Source organism: Apodemus sylvaticus, chromosome 1, assembly GCF_947179515.1.
Source record: "Apodemus sylvaticus chromosome 1, mApoSyl1.1, whole genome shotgun sequence".
Lineage (NCBI taxonomy): Eukaryota > Metazoa > Chordata > Mammalia > Rodentia > Muridae > Apodemus > Apodemus sylvaticus.
In genome coordinates, this window is record NC_067472.1 from 164223116 (window position 1) to 164240825 (window position 17710).

The following is a 17710-nucleotide window of genomic DNA, read 5'->3' on the forward strand; positions in this document are numbered from 1 at the left end:
GCCTGGGAAATTATTCCATCTTTTGGAGAAAAGAATTATTTTAGTATTTAGTTAGCAGACAAAGCAACAGGGTTCTTGATGTCATTTCACATAGGCTAACTTTCAACTGATCCTTTCCCAGCTTACTTCCCCAGCCCAGATTTCACCCTCCCCTTTCCACATCCACACCCCTATATTTCGTAATGTCTCTTCTTTCTCATGACTCCCCTTCCAGTGCCCTCGCCTCTAGAACCACCTCGTTTGGGTTTTAAGAGTCTGGATTATTTCACGTAAGGTATTTTCCAGCTCCACTCATTTTTTTTGTGACAGATTCATAATTTTGGTTTTCTCCAAAGATGAATAGAATCTCATTGTGTATACGTGCCACGTTGTAATTATGCGTCCATCAAGATGATGGACAGGTAGGCTGATTCTGTTTTCTTGCTATTGTGAATAGAGCATCAATAACATAGAAATATAAGTACCCCTGTGGTAGGATGCTGCATCCTTTGGGAATGTCTAAGACTGATACAGCTGGGTCATATGGCAGCTCTGTTTTGAGTTTTATGAGAAACAACCTACACTGATTTTCTTCTTTTTTTCTTTTTTTATTTGATATATTCTTTATTTACATTTCAAATTATTTCCCCTTGACTGGTTCCCCCTTCCCCGAAAGTTCCATAAGACCTCTCCCCTCCCCCTGTTCCTCAATCAACCCCTTCCCACTTCCCTGTCCTGGTAATCCCCTACATTGCTGCACTGAGCCTCTCCAGGACCAGGGACCTCTCCTTCCTTCTTCTTGGGCATCATTTGATATGTAAATTGTGTCTTGGGTATTCCGAGCTTCTGGGCTAATATCCGCTTATCAGTGAGTGCATACCATGTGTGTTCTTTTGTGACTGGGTCACCTCACTCAGGATGACATTCTCCGGTTCCACCCACTTGCCTAAGAATTTCATGAATTCGTTGTTTTTTAATAGCCGAGTAGTATTCCATAGTGTAAATATACCACATTTTTTTGTATCCATTCCTCCGATGAGGGACATCTGGGTCCTTTCCAGCTTCTGGCTATTATAAATAGGGCTGCTATGAACATAGTGGAGCATGTGTCCTTATTACATGCTGGGGAGTCCTCTGGATATATGCCCAGGAGTGGTATAGCGAGGTCCTCCAGTAGTACCATGCCCAATTTTCTGAGGAACTGCGAGACTGATTTCCAGAGTGGTTGTCCCAGCTTGAAACCCACCAGCAGTGGAGGAGTGTTCCTCTTTCTCCACATCCTCACCAACACCTGTTTTCTTCTGAGTTTTTGATCTTAGCCATTCTGACTGGTATGAGGTGAAATCTCAAGGTTGTTTTGATTTGCATTTCCCTGATGACTAGGGATGTTGAACATTTCTTTAGGTGCTTCTCAGCCATTCAATATTCCTCAGGTGAAAACTCTTTGTTTAGCTCTGTACCCTATTTTTAATAAGGTTATTTGGCTCTCTGGAGTCTACCTTCTTGAGTCTACCTTCTTTGTATAACTTGGATATTAACCCTCTGTTGGATGTAGGGTTGGTGAAGATCTTTTCCAAATTTGTTGATGGCCGTTTTGTCCTTTTGACAGTGTCCTTTGCCTTACAGAAACTTTGTAATTTTATGAGATCAATTCTTGATCTTCATAGTGGCTATACTAGTAACACTCCTACTGACAGTGGGTAAGGAGTCCTATCCCCACAGCCCCACCAACATTCCTTGTCATTTGTTTTCTCAATGGTTACTGTTCTGACAGACATGGGATAGAATTATCAGTGTGGTTTTAATTTGTATGTTTCAAATGAATAAAGATGTTAGATGCTTTTAAAAATACTGGCCATTTGTATTTCTTTTGAGAACTGTCTATTCATTCCATTGGCCTAGTCACTGATGATTAATGTTTAATTTTTGTAGTTTCTTACACGTATACTCATCAGTTATTTTCTGTTGCTGTGAGGAAAAGGCCAAAGACAGCTTAAGGAAGCATGTATTTGGGCTTATGTTCTCAGACATCTAGGTGTCCATACTAGCAAAGAAGGCATAGAAACAGGGCTGCAAAGCCAAGAGATTGCATCCAGTTGCACACTAAAAACAGAGCCAGACTACAAAGTCTCAACCCCACCCCTAACATGCTTCCTCCAACAAGGCTCTGCCTCCCAAGGGTTCCATAACCTCCCCAAACAGTGCCATCAACTGTGGACCAAGCGTTCACATACAGGAGCCTATAATAGACATTTCGCATTCAAAGTACCAGATGCTATCCTCTTGACTGATGTATAACCAAGATTCTCCCCTATTTTGTAGGCTTGTTTCTGTCTCAGATAGTTCTCTCACCTTCTGCAGCATCTCTACATTGGGAAGACTCCCTGGTATTGTGACTTTGTCTTAACCAACATGTAAAGTTAGCACACTATGAAGGCAACTTGGAGACATGGTATGACTAAAGTTTGGGAGGATGTTTCTAGCTCAAGATTTTGTTTCTATGCTTATGTGACTGAATAAGGCATCTACCTTTTTAATTTTGAATCGATGATCCAATAAAGCAGTCATTTAATATTAAGAACTACTAAAATGAATTCATGAAATTCTTAGACAAATGGATGGAGCTGGAGAACATCATACTAAGTGAGGCAGCCCAGTCTCAAAAGATCAATCACTCACTGATAAGTGGATATTAGCCTAGAAACTTGGAATACACAATACATAATCCACATATTAAATGATGTCCAAGAGGAACAGAGGAGTGGCCCCTGGTTCAGGAAAGACTCAGTGCAGCAGTATAGGGCAATACCAGAACAGTGAAGTGGGAAGGGGTGGATGGGGGGATAGGGGGAGGGAAGAGGGTTTATAGGACTTTCAGGGAGTGGGGAGCCAGAAAAGGGGAAATAATTTGAAATGTAAATAAAAAATATATCCAATAAATAAATAAATAAATAAATAAATTCTTTTTTTAACTTTTTTATTCAATATATTATTATTTACATTTCAAATGATTTCCCCTTTTCTAGCCCCCTACTCCCCAAAAGTCCCATAAGCCCCCTTCTCTCCCCCTGTCCTCCCACCCACCCCTTCCCACTTCCCCTATCTGGTTTTGCCAAATACTGCTTCACTGAGTCTTTCCAGAACAAGGGGCCACTCCTGCTTTCTTCTTGTACCTCATTTGATGTGTGGATTATGTTTTGGGTATTCCAGTTTACTAGGTTAATAACTCACTTATTAGTGAGTGCATACCATGATTCACCTTTTGAGTCTGGGTTACCTCACTTAGTATGATGTTCTCTAGCTCCATCCATTTGCCTAAGAATTTCATGAATTCATTGTTTCTAATGGCTGAATAGTACTCCATTGTGTAGATATACCACATTTTTTGCATCCACTCTTCTGTTGAGGGATACCTGGGTTCTTTCCAGCATCTGGCAATTATAAATAGGGCTGCTATGAACATAGTAGAGCATGTATCCTTATTACACGATGGGGAATCCTCTGGGTATATGCCCAGGAGTGGTATAGCAGGATCTTCTGGAAGTGAGGTGCCCAGTTTTTGGAGGAACTGCCAGACTGATTTCCAGCAGTGGAGGAGTGTTCCTCTTTCTCCACACCCTCTCCAACACCTGCTGTCTCCTGAATTTTTAATCTTAGCCATTCTGACTGGTATAAGATGAAATCTCAGGGTTGTTTTGATCTGCATTTCCATAATGACTAATGAAGTTGAGCATTTTTTAAGATGCTTCTCCGCCATCCGAAGTTCTTCAGGTGAGAATTCTTTGTTTAACTCTGTACCCCATTTTTAATAGGGTTGTTTGGTTTTCTGGAGGCTAACTTCTTAAGTTCTTTATATATATTGGATATTAGCCCTCTATCTGATGTAGGATTTGTGAAGATCTTTTCCCAATTTGTTGGTTGCCGATTTGTCCTCTTGATGGTGTCCTTTGCCTTACAAAAACTTTGTAATTTTATGAGGTCCCATTTGTCAATTCTTGCTCTTAGAGCATACGTTATTGGTGTTCTGTTCAGAAACTTTCTCCCTGTACCTATGTCCTCAAGGGTCTTCCCCAGTTTCTTTTCTATTAGCTTCAGAGTATCTGGCTTTATGTGGAGGTCCTTGATCCATTTGGAGTTGAGCTTAGTACAAGGAGACAAGGATGGATCAATTCGCATTCTTCTGCATGCTGACCTCCAGTTGAACCAGCACCATTTGTTGAAAAGGCTATCTTTTTTCAATTGGATGTTTTCAGCCCCTTTGTGGAGGATCAAGTGGCCATAGGTGTGTGGGTTCATTTCTGGATCTCCAATCCTGTTCCATTGATCCGCCTGCCTGTCACTGTACCAATACCATGCAGTTTTTAACACTATTGCTCTGTAGTATTGCTTGAGGTCAGGGATACTGATTCCCCCAGAATTTCTTTTGTTGCTGAGAATAGTTTTAGCTATCCTGGATTTTTTGTTATTCCAGATGAATTTGATAATTGTTCTTTCTAACTCTGTGAAGAATTGAGTTGGGATTTTGATGGGTATTGCATTGAATCTGCTTGGAAAGAACAGGAATTCAAGGCCCATACCTAAACATAGTAAAAGCAATATACAGCAAACCGGTAGCTAGCATCAAACTAAATTGAGAGAAACTTGAAGCAATCCCACTAAAATCAGGGACTAGGCAGGGCTGCCCCCTCTCTCTTTATCTTTTCAATATTGTACTTGAGGTACTAGCTCGGGCAATTCGACAACATAAGGAGGTCAAAGGGATACAAATTGGAAAGGAAGAAGTCAAACTATCATTATTTGCAGATGACATGATAGTCTACCTAAGTGACCCAAAAAACTCCACTAGAGAACTCCTACAGTTGATAAACAATTTCAGCAAAGTGGCAGGTTATAAAATCAACTCAAGCAAATCAGTGGCCTTCCTATACTCAAAGGATAAGCAGGCTGAGAAAGAAATTAGGGAAATGACCCCCTTCACAATAGCCACAAACAGTATAAAGTATCTTGGGGTGACTCTTACCAAACATGTGAAAGATCTGTATGACAAGAACTTCAAGACTCTGAAGAAGGAAATGGAAGAAGACCTCAAAAAATGGGAAAACCTCCCATGCTCATGGATTGGTAGAATCAATATAGTTAAAATGGCCATTTTGCCAAAAGCAATATATAAATAAATAATTTCTATAGCCTTGTAAGCTGAATTATGCCTGAATTGCATTTCATTTTATGTAATTTTGTTGTGTTTTAATCTCTGAAGAGTATTATATATAGTACAGTTACATATTTTATTTCAAAATTTAAAAATATAAATAAATATGATATTGTAAATATTTTTTCAAAAAGAACTACTTAGCCTAGCATATTACCTAAACAGTAGTATAAGTTTGATACCACAGTTCTATTCCCCAAAACAAGTGAAACAGAGTCTAGCCATTAGAATCTACATCTTATCTGATCCTCCAGGGTCATCAATGTGAACTTCTAAAAGAAAAATACTAAAAATGAGCAAACTTCTGACAAAATGAAGGCTGACTTTCCTTATAAATCCAGTGGTAGCCATCATTGCTGCAGGGCAGAGCAGTCACAGCAGACTTAGTCAGACCTCAGCAGTCACAGCAGATACTCACAATCAGACCTCAGCAGTCACAGCAGATACTCACAGTCAGACCTCAGCAGTCACAGCAGATACTCACAGTCAGATCTCAGCAGTCACAGCAGACACTCACAGTCAGACCTCAGCAGTCACAGCAGACACTCACAGTCAGATCTCAGCAGTCACAGCAGACACTCACAGTCAGACCTCAGCAGTCACAGCAGACACTCACAGTCAGACCTCAGCAGTCACAGCAGACACTCACAGTCAGACCTCAGCAGTCACAGCAGATACTCACAGTCAGACCTCAGCAGTCACAGCAGATACTCACAGTCAGACCTAGGTACTTTTACTCATCATCAGCAGTATCATTGACAAGTCACACAATCTCAGGCCCCCTCATCTTAAAAATAAAAATTTATAATAAATAGCCAAGTAAAGTCAACACTCAGTCAGCTTTATCTCCATCCCCTTTATCTCTACCTAACCAGCAGGACTCCAGTGAGAGATAGATTAGGAGAAAAAAATGAGGCAGGATAAGAAAGATCAAAAACTAGAGATGCTCTCAAGGTGGAATAGAAGGCACAGCTGGAAGGGTAGAAATAAGTCTCTGTGGCATTCACTCTCTACAGAAACAACTAGACAGCTAGGTGTAGACCAGCGCAATGGTACAAGTGTCAGAGCCGAAGTCACTCTAGGACCAGCTTGTACCTACTGATGAGAACAGCCCTGTTTTGCACACTATATACCTCTCTGTCCCCCATGCTCTCCTCCTCCTCCTGCTACTGCTTCTCCTCTTCCTCCTCCCCAGGCTGCATGTCCACTGCTTGATTTTTTTAAGCCTGGTTTCTCATAGGTTTCCATCACCTTCCGCTCTGCTTGGCCAGTGATTCTGGAATACAAGTTCATGCACCAAGGCTAAGTATCCCATACAAAACCAACAGAAATAGTTTCCTGAAATACATGTTTGGTAAGATATCTATCGTCAATAAGAACAAAAGCTTGTCAATTGTGACAATGTGATTGGAAGTAGAAACTATGCTGTCAAGTGTAATAATCCAGCCATAGCAGAACAAATATCTCACATCCTCACTCATTTGTGGAAGCTTAAAGCAGAATAAGAGGATGGAATGGTGATCCCTAGAGGCTAGGGCTCAAGGGCCAGATGACACAAAGATAGGAGGAATTGGTTCTAAAATCCTACAGCTCAGCGGGTTAACTTTTGTCTGCAGCAGTTTATATCTCAGAAGAACTGAAAGAATCCAAAGGTTTTCAAACACACAGAAATGATAAATGTGTAAGGAGAGAAAAGCTAATTACCTAGATTTCATCATAGTGCATTGTATACAGCATTGAATCATCGTGTGATTCTCCTAAAGGTGCACAAACATTAGCTATCAACAAAAAATAAAAGCATCTTCAGTTTCACCCTCAGTAGGTCAGACATGGCCCTGCCTACCTCCATTTTTTAGTAAGTTCCTCGGGTAACATTATGCATAGTTCTGGAACCCATGGAAAAAATGTAGATTTTTTCCTCTACAAGAATCAAAATATATTTTTCCTCTCTAGGCCTGTTACCCACCAACTTACCTAAAAGTTTTATTTTTGTTTGGAGCCCTTGACTTACTAATTGGCAATAGCTTCATATGTTTCTCTTTGTGCTGGCTAGTCTTCTGTCAATGTAACACAAGCTAATGTCATCTGCAAAAAAAGGAAATCTCATTTGAGAAAACGTGTCTATCAGACTGACTTGTAGGCAAGTCTGTGGGGACATTTTCTTGATTAGTAATTGATGTGGAAGGGCTCACCCCCACTATGGACTGCCATTTCTAAGCGGGGGAGGGGAAAGGCTATGTTGCATAAAAAAGGTAGACGAGCAGGGGCCTGAGAACAAGCCAATAAGAAGCAGTCCCTCCATGGCCTCCACTTAGGTTTTGCCTCTAGGTTCATTAATTGAGCTCCTGCCCTGGCTTCCCTTGATGATGGACCGTTATATGAAAATGTAAAGCAAATACTCTCTTTCCTCCTTAAGCTCCTTTTGGCCATGGCGTTTATCACAGCAATAGCAAATGGTACCATCCTCTAAAATCTTACATGTTAACCAAAATCAAAAGAGTGAAAAAATATAAATGGAAAAAAAAAAATCGACAGGAGCCCCTCCACTGATTTGCCAAACTGAGGCCACACCCAAAGCTACAGGACAGCATTCATGTCCTCTTCCTACTCTTCTGATAGGCAGGCCATGGGAATGGTTTAAAGGCAATGACAAAGATGCCATAGGTGTGTGACATAAGTAACAACAACAAAGGCAGGTTTGGACTGAGCACCGAAGGCTTAAGAGATTTTCTCAGGACATTTTCCATTTCCTTTCATGAGCATGTGCAGCCATATGGTGCTTCAAGACAGTATAAACTGACAAATAAGTGGTGACACAGTTTCATCCCTCTGCAGATGTCACCAGACTACACAAAGGTTACATCATTTCCTGGGGACCCATCAAAGGAGACCACTATTTTGTCCTCTACTTGTCCTTGGCTAAAACATCATTTGTGCAGTGCACACTTGGAATGATTAACTATATGGGAGCATGAATAATCCCAGTTATAAGAATATGAAATTGGGAGGCACAGAAATTAAGCTGCTTAAACGCATGCAACCAGCAAGTGGCCCGGGAAGAAGAAGAGAATATAAAATAGGAACCAAAGAATTTGAGGGTGAGAGACACTAACATAGCAGACATACTCTGTTATCTTTCTCTTCTCCAAAGTGAGCAATGTCAGAGAATGGCAAGGTGCTAAGAATAAAGATGTCGAAAAATGCATTGCAAGAATAAGGCAAGAATCTTGGAAATTTCTTGGACACTGTCAATTGAGTCAAAAAACATGTAGTCCCCCCACAGTCCCATGTGGGAAACACCTGAGTGGTCAGCAGATCATGGAGAAAGGAGGCCTCCTAATCTGATATTTTAGTTCTATGGAACTAAAAGATATAATGAGCTCTTAAAGATAAACATGAACAGGACAGCTAAGGGTTGATGCAGGCCAGGTATGTCTGGTAAAAGAACTCATGGTTCTTGGCAGACATTAACAATAGATCCATTGGAAGCATCAATAACTCAAATATCTAGAAAACATCTTAAATAGGTCAAGTCTCATTCAATATGGCAGACCTTGTGTGGATCCTGACATACTCTCCTGCCCTCCAGTTTTTAACTGTAGTGCAGCACTCAGTAAGCACAATGCAGCATCTTCCTATCAGACTGACACTCAGCTGTCCTTTGAGCACTGTCTCAATGGGCTTGAGAAGAGAGGCCATCCCTACCACACTTGACCTGTACCCTAGGCCCCAGGGAACATGCCCCGTGGCTGGGCAGTCATTTTAATTTTGACAGCATCATTGTTGAAGTTAATAATGCATGGGCACTGATTTGAGTCTGTTTGTTTGTGTAAAAAGAAGTCTGTTATTAGCCTCAGGTCATTAATCTTAAAGAATTTGCAGCATGTGGGAAAATCAAAGCATTGGCCACCATTATTCAGCTGTCCTTCCACAAATGATACAGTGGAGACCAATGGTCCCCTCCCCTTCTCAGCTCTCCATGAGTCTGCCTGCCTGTAGACAGATATTTGGGACAGTATTTCTTCCTCAGCAGCACAGCCAACAACTTCCTATGAGGTTCCACCCACCCAGGTAACACTAACACCCATTGATAAGTTAATGGCCCCCTTCTGCAGAGCATGGATGCCTCAATCATGAAAGAATTTAAGAAGTCTCTGTTTTCTGTATCCATTCCTCTGTTGAAGGACATCTGGGTTCTTTCCAGCTTCTGGCTATTATAAATAAGGCTGCTATGAACATAGTGAGGCATGTGTCCTTGTTATATGTTGGAGCATCTTCTGGGTATATGCCCAGGAGGGGTATAGCTGGGTCCTCAGGTAGTACTATGTCCAGTTTTCTGAGGAACGTCCAGACTGGTTCCCAGAGTGGTTGTACCAGCTTGTAATCCCACCAACAGTGGAGGAGTGTTCCTCTTTCTTCACATCCTTATTGCTTTAGCCAGTTGGTTGTATTATGCTGTCACCTGAATTTTTGATCTTAGCCATTCTGACTGGTGTGAAGTGGAATCTCAGAGTCATTTTTATTTGCATTTCCCTGATGACTAAGGAATGAAATACTACTCAGTTATTAAAAACAATGATTTAATGAAATTCTCAGGCAAACAGATGAAACTAGAAAATATCATCCTGAGTAAGATAACCCAATCACAAAAGAACATACATGGTATGTGCTCACTGATAAGTGGATATTAGCCCAAAAGCTCAGAATATCAAAGATACAATTCACAGACCACTTGAAGCTCAAGAAGAAGGAAGGCCAAAGTGTGGATGCTTCAGTCCTTCTTAGAAGGGGGATCAAAATACTCACAGGAGGAAATATGGAGACAAAGTGTGGGGCAGAGACTGAAGCAGAGGCCATCCAGAGACTGTTCCATGTAGGGATCCATCCCCAAAACCCAAACCCAGTCACTAAACCCAGACACTATTACAAATGCCAAGAAGTGCTTGCTGACAGGAGCCTGATATAGCTGTTTCCTCAGAGGATCTGCCAGAGCCTGGCAAATACAGAGAGAGATGCTCTTAGCCAACCATTGGACTGAGCATGGGGTCCCCAATGAAGGAGTTAAGAGAAAGGACTGAAGGAGCTGAAGGAGTTTGCAAACCCCATAAGAAGAACAACATCAACCAACCAGATGCCCCCAGAGCTCCCAGGGACTAAACCACCAACAAAAGGGTACACATGGAGGGACCCAGGGCTCCAGCAACATATGTAGCAGCCACATATGACCAGATGGCCTTGTCAGGCACCATTGGGAAGGGAAGCCCTTGTTCCTGTGAAGGCTCGATACCCTGGTATAGAGGAATGTGAGGGTGGGGAGGTGGGAGTGGGTGAGTGGGTGGGGGAACACCCTCATAGAAGCAGGGGGAGGGGATAGGGAGTTTCTGGAGGGGAAGCCTAGAAAGAGGATAACCATTTGAAGTGTAAATAAAGAAAATATCTAATAAAAAAAGAAAAAATCTTTAAAAAAATGTTCCTTTTAAGTTAAGCAATGCTATGCCTAATGGAATAAAATAGACTTACCTACCTCAGCAGCAAAGCTTCTCAGATTCATCCTAATGTGAATAAACTGGCTTCTTCACTTCCAAGTGGAACGAACTCAGCAATATATCACAGTTAACTGTGGTCACAGCTCCATGGAAGTTCAGCCAGTGCTGAGAGCTCACTGAGGGGCAGTTAATAGTCCCTGATCTGTAATCAACCTTTGTTACATTTGTTCCTAATCACAGGATACAGTTTTATCTTAATGAACTGTTTTCTTATCGCATTACAGTTGGTCATTTCAGCATGCCTAACGGCCCATTCAGTAGGCTAAATGACAATTAAGGTCCCTGGGTTTGGTGCAGTCAGGTTAACATTTTCCCCCTACCCCATAGACAATGAAATTTGAAGGGCAGAGTCACTGAAGATCAAAGCCAAACATACCTATTGCAGTCGATGTGGAGCAGGAGGTGAGAAGCACTCACTGACAGTGCAACCTTGTGCCACTGCCCGTCAGCCATGCGGTAGGGAAGGGCCTCAGTCCTGGGCTTTCCGCCATGTATGTAATGGTAGCGTATCTCTTCTCTTGGGCCACTGCTCTCCAGTTCAAAATAGCTGCACATAAAGGAACAAAGACTTTAGTCCTGGGCATCATGGTGTTCATCAGCCCCACATCCTCATTACTAGGTTGCTTAGAAACTAAAAGTTACCTAAACTCAGCATACAAAGCCATGACCTGAACTCAAGTGTGAGGTATAGAGCCCACCCCACCTATAGTCTGAGAGCACTTCTAAAAACACCTTGAGCTTCTGACATGGAGATCAATTTGATCCACAATGAAGCAAAAAATCCCACTAGCTAATTAGCAAAGCTTGGAGTTGTGCTTCCAAAATACTTAAAAGTACAGTTCAGTGCCCTCTGTCTATTGACTGAAAGGGCTTTATTGACATTTACTTTTAGAACTTCCATTTAAACTTTTTCAAGAATTAATGAGAAATGGGTTGGGCATCTGGGATTAAAATCAATGCAAGAGTAAAGAGGTGAGTCTGTTTCTCCTCTTCCCACGGAGAGTGAGGTGGGGTGGATGCTGTCACTGGATAGATGATCCCCAGATGATGGGGCAGGGAGTGAAGGGTGGGGTGGATGCTTTCACTGGATAGATGATCCCCAGATGATGGGGCAGGGAGTGATAAAGCCACTCCCACCTGAGTCAACATTTACAGTTATCACAGTGTAAAGTACATAACTGGAGTTCTCTTTGCCAAGATTGTCCTCATGGTTTTCAGCCACCACTGTGGTCCAATGTGCTAGGGCTGGGACTTCCATGTGTTCCTGGGGATTTGTCTCCTATAACATCCAGAAGTTATCGTTACTGTCATTAATATGTGCCTGACCTCACAGCCAGCTGTGCATTAGCACATTACATTCATGTTATAATTTGTACCCTAAAGCACTGGCACTGCCATCCCCTCTTAAAGACTGAAGAACTAAGATTATGACTGAAAGTAGAGCTCAGTCAATAGTGCTTGCCTACCATGTGTGAAGACCTGGATTCATTCCCCAGCACTGCATAAACCATGTGTAGCTGCACATACTTGTAATTCTATCACTAGGGAAGTAGACAATCAGAGGATCAGAAAGGCTCATGGTCAGTCTTGAAACTATATAGTGTGTTTGAGGCTAGCCTGGGCTACATGAAATCTATCAGGAAAGAAGACATTGAGAACAATAGGAGAGGAAAGGAAAGGATGACAAGGAGAGGGGAGGAGAGGAGAGGGGAGGAGAGGAGAGAGGAGGAGAGGGGAGGAGAAGGGGAGGGAAGGGGGAGAGGAGGGGAGGAGAAGGGGAGAAGGGGAGGGAAGGGGGAGGGGAGGGGAGGAGAAGGGGAGAAGGGGAGGGAAGGGGGAGGGGAGGAGAAGGGGAGGAGAAGGGGAAGAGAAGCGGAGGGGAAGGGGAAGGGAAGGGGAGAGGAGAAGAGGGGAGGGGAAGGTGAAGGGAAGGGGATGGGAGAAGAGGGGAGGGGAAGGGGAGGAGAAGGGAAGGGGGAGTGGAGGGGGAGTGGAGGGAAAGGGGAGGGGAGGAGAGGGGAGGGGAAGGGGAAGGGGAGGAGAAGGGGAGGGGAGGGGAAGGGAAGGGGATGGGAGGAGAGGGGAGGGGAAGGGGAGGAGAAGGGGAGGGGGAGGAGAGGGGGAGGGGAGGGGAAGGAGAGGGGGAAGGGAGGGGAAGGGGAAGGAAAGGGAGGGGAAGGGGAAGGGGAGGGGAGGGGAAGGGGAAGGAAAGGGAGGAGAAGGGGAGGGGAAGGGAAGGGGAGGGGAAGGGGAGGAGAAGGGGAAGGGGAGGAAAAGGGAAAGGGGAGGAGAAGGGGAGGAGAATGGGAGGGGGAGGAGAGGGCAAGGGGAGGGGAGGGGAAGGGGAAGGGGAGGAGAATGGGAAGGGGAGGGGAGGGCAAGGGGAGGGGAAGGAAGGGGAGGAGAAGGGAAGGGAAAGGGGAAGGGAAGGGGAGGAGAAGGGGAGGGGAGGGGAGGGGAAGGGGAGGGGAGGGAAGGGGAAGGGGAGGGGGAAGGGGAAGGGAAGGGGAGAAGAAAGGGAAAGGAAGGGGAGGAGAAAGGGAAAGGAAGTAGAGGGAAGAGGAGGGGAAGGGGAGGGAAAGGGGAAGGGGAGGGGAGGGGAAGGGGAGGAGAAGGAGAGGGGGAGGGGAAGGGGAGGGGAAGGGAAGGGGAAGAGAAGGAAGCAGTAAAGAAAAAAGATATGGGGAGAAAAACTAAAATGTAAAGATTATAAACATCCCCTGTGCCTACAGGCAGGTCACTGGCATTTCCTAGGCACCAGAACATGCTCTTAAGTAGTTGCTGGGCATAAACTCAGCTGGCAATCACCTCCAGAAATGCATGCAGCTCTAGAGACATTCGCCTAGACAGGGTGGCAGTATGATCCTTGTAGCAGGAAGGAGCTACAGTTTTCCTACAGTTTTCCATTGAGCTGAGCTAACCCAAGCTTGACTATATTAAATCTGAAACACAAAAATCATTACTAATGAGAACTGGATGGAGCTATCATGAAAATCAGGCTCTTTGGCCATGACCCAAACCGTGTCGGAGAACAAATGAGTACTTCCGACTCATCTCGCCAAAGTCACCCCCACAGAAGCTTAGACTGAAGACCACCTCGCAGCACCCATCTCCAGCAGCACAAGGGACCGTCCCTAAGAGATTATTCCTACCACCACAACCAGCTTCTGTACCCAGGGTCATGTTAATTAGGTATAATTAGTATAGTACATATTTTCAAAAAGACGATATTCCTTAATTTTTATTGTTAAAAAACCTAAATTTCTTCAAAGCTTCAAATATGGTCTAGAAGAATAAAACTGAAGAACCTTAGTCAAGACACTATACATAGGTACTCGATCCTTCATCAGCTCATTAACTAATGTGCCTTTAGTGAGCACACAGGGACAAGATAAACATGGTCTGAAGTATGGATCCCTCCATCGTGATGTTCGGAGACTAGTAAAGAATGGGATGAAAGGGGTTCCTTCCCATCATAAACTACAAAGTGGCCTGGAAGTGACCAAGGAGGACATGAAGGAAGCTGACAAGCTACAAGCAAACACTTAATGCTGGAAACCTGCAAAGTCCATCCATTTTTATTAAGACTTTGCAGTGTGATCTCATATGGTCAGACCCAAAGCATGCCTAATCCCCAGGAGGACAGAGCGCTGGCTAAGAAAGGCACCTCACCAAAGTCCACACATCATGTGAAATCTCTCAATTATTTTGACCAATAAGAGACTCCTGGGAGAAGGGACCTGACCTTGAAAGAACTTCAGTCAATGACAATTGGAAACGTTCATCAAGATGGCTGATAGGATCATTAAGATGGGGGTTAGTGCATTTAACCAGATTCAATCACTGTTCCTGGGGTTACGGCCTCATTGAGCAAGTGCTTAATGTGTTATAAATAGATCGTTTAAAGATCTCTTTACAACGTGCCAGAGTAAGTGATTTGCCTTGTGGTAATCACAAATACATAGCTATGAGAAAAGAACCCTGCTCTAGCTCTTCACAGTGACCACTTGTACCTCAGGGTCTTTTCTTGGAGCCCCATACATTTGCTCAGAGGCGATGATGCACTTCAAACAACTTGAACACAATCCAAGATGACGTGTGCTTGCAGAGTCATGTTAGGTAACTGCTGATGTGTCCCAGGGATGACAGAACCACTGGACAGATAAGGGACACCTGGACAAAACTTAGGTTTGACTGAAGGAAGCACAGCAGTATGTCCAGGCAGTAACTCTCCACTAACAGGAATATGTGGCATAATTCTGACAGAAACCTGTAAGGAGAAGTCACCAATCTAAAGGCTATGGCATGGGACGTGCACACCATAATCTATAGTAGGGTGCTCCCAAAGGGCTCATGTGTTGAAGGACTTGTTCTTGGAGCTAACACAGGACTATGGCCAAGTCAATGTATTTATCTGTTGATGAGTTTATAATGTGTGCCATTATTGAAGTTTCTCTCTGTATCTTTCTATGTGTCTGTCTTTCTTTGTCTCTCTGTCTGTGTGTGAGTGCACATGTATGCATGTGTGTGAATGTATATATCTTTCTTTCACCTTTTTGTCTCTGTCTCTATGTCTCTCTGTCTCTGTCTCTGTGTGTGTGTGTGTGTGTGTGTGTGTGTGTCTGTATCTGTGTCTATGTCTATTTCTGCATTTCTTTCTATGTTTCTCTCACTGGCTTTTTCTCTGTATTTTTGTCTCTATGTGTCTATCTCTGTCCCTCTTTGTATATCTCTTTCTATCCAATGACTCTATGTCTGTCCATATCGCTCTGCTTCTCTCATTCTCCCCATTTTCCAGTCACCATAAGCAACCAGACTCCTTCACCACCTGATTCCACTGCCTAAATATAGGCCACAGCAAAGGAGTCAGCTAACACAGATTGAAACTTTTCAAATTCTGAGCCCAAACAAAACCCTTTTTCTGTCATTTGGTCACAGTGATGAGCTGGTGGACTGCCACATGTGGTCTACATCCCAGCAGTATCAGATCACAGGCCTCCCCACCCCAAGGCCTACTGAGTCAGACTGCATTTCAGGAAGACACGAAGATATGTTTTGAGTACCTAAAAGGTTAAGATGCTGTGCAGTGGAGTGCACTGAGTCTACTTTCTGACAAGCTGCTCGCCACAAGGAGGCTCAACACAAAGGTGGCAGACGTCTGAAGTTCCATGGTGGGTGGTGACTAGCAGCCATTTGCTGCTGGGGGAGCAGAAGGTGGTGGAAGCAAGCATGAGCGAGCATCTCAGGAGCAATCTACACCTGTCAGCCCTTGCTCATGCAGAAGAGCTTCCTGAGAGGCTGGAAAGGGCAACAGCTCTGGGACAACACATCACCAAGGAGATGCTGTGAGCTGCGCTTCCCTAGTCTTGGACCTCAATCTGGGGTGCTGTTCCAAGGAGCACCACTCTCAGAACAGCCTATTCACCTTATAGATATTTGCAAAGAGTGATGATACTCTCCTAAAGTTGTTGGTTTTTTCTTTTTCAGGACAAGTACTCTCCTAGACTATTCCCCTTTCTAGAAAATGATTCTTCTTGATTCTTCTTTCTAGATACACCATCAGGTTAGTCCTTATGCTTCAGGCATGGTTAAATGAATCCACTTGGTACATCATCAATATAGAAACAGGAATAAGGTCCCCAGTGGAGATGTATTCAAATGCACAGAATGGTGACATTACCCTTGCCTTGCTCTAGGCCACATGTGGCTGTGATTGTGTTCTAATGTTTACACTGACTTTCTCATCAACTAACACCCTGAGCCCCTTTACCCAAAACTCTAAGAAGACAAATTCGTCCCACTCTGCATTTTCATAGATGAATTGTAAAATAGAAGTTTTGCTTAAATTCTAGGCTTCATCTGCATAATTCCCCAAGGCCCACCCTGCAGTATGAGACAGGACCAGTTCTCCGTGAAGAGAAGTTTAATTTCATGGGACCATATGAATTTCATGCTGTTTGAAAATAAAATTCAAGAATAATCCCAAATAGCATATAGATTGATCAAGGTCACAAAAGACATTTTTATTGAAACGTTTATAATTTTCACCAAACTATATCCCATTTTGAGATTTTTTTTAAAATACCAATCATTGGCAATAGTTTATTTTCATTACCATCTTGACTATATTTAGAACCACCATAAAAGGCACCTCTTGGAGTGTCTGTGACAGTGTATATAAAGACATATAATCAAGAAAGTGGAGATGGGCGGCGGCGGCGGCGGTGGCGGCAGCAGCAGCAGTGGCTGCTCCAGCTGAAGGGCCATCAGCAGTGGAACCAAGGCATCACAGGGACCAGTTAGGCCCTGCGCCCACAACCACTGACCTTCGCTGACCAGCCGGGCAGCAAGCAGCTGCAGTTGTGCGGTGCCTTTCCTGCACGGAGGCCACTTCAGAACTCGGCCTCCCACCAGTCAGGAGAGGTGCATCTATCTTGGTTCCGGACTCCGGGGAACGGACAGACTGAGGTACACAAACATAATCCGAGGCCAACACCGCGGTGGTCTGACCCCGACGGGCGTTGGCCTGCACCCAGGCCCTGGGCGGGTCCGGGGGCCATCGGGGTGCCAACCCAGCCAGGAGGTTTTTTGCCCAGGCCTGCGAGCGCGCCGCCGCCATTTTGTCTGCAGGACGACAGAGAGCTCAGGCGGGCAGACCTGTAACAGGCATAGCCTAAGGCTAACAAAGCGGGGGTCCAGGCCCCAAAAGGCACAGGACTGACCCCAAGAACTGGGCGGCTTGGTGGGCCATCTGTGAGTCAACCCGCCCAGGTGATTGTTAGCAAAGCAGACTCTCCCGGCGCTTTCAGGGAGCGCGGGCACGCACGCCCTCCATCCTAGTCACCTGGCAGACCCAATTAACAGTCATAGCCCTAGGGGAACTTTGCTCGGACCTTGGCCTCCCAGGCTTTTGCCTGGACTCAGGGACTGGGCGGCCAGGCTAACCTTGTGTGCGACAGCCCGGTTGGCGGATCGG

At 44.2% G+C, this 17710-nt stretch overlaps 1 protein-coding gene across 1 annotated transcript in view; it reads right to left on the reverse strand.

The window, feature by feature from the left end:
- Nell1 (neural EGFL like 1) overlaps positions 1-17710 on the reverse strand; it is a 937387-nt gene that overhangs the window by 770711 nt on the left and 148966 nt on the right. The window contains exon 4 of the mRNA XM_052161842.1: positions 11111-11281. Within this exon, the coding sequence (XP_052017802.1) occupies positions 11111-11281 (171 nt within the window). The remainder of the gene's footprint in view (positions 1-11110; positions 11282-17710) is intronic.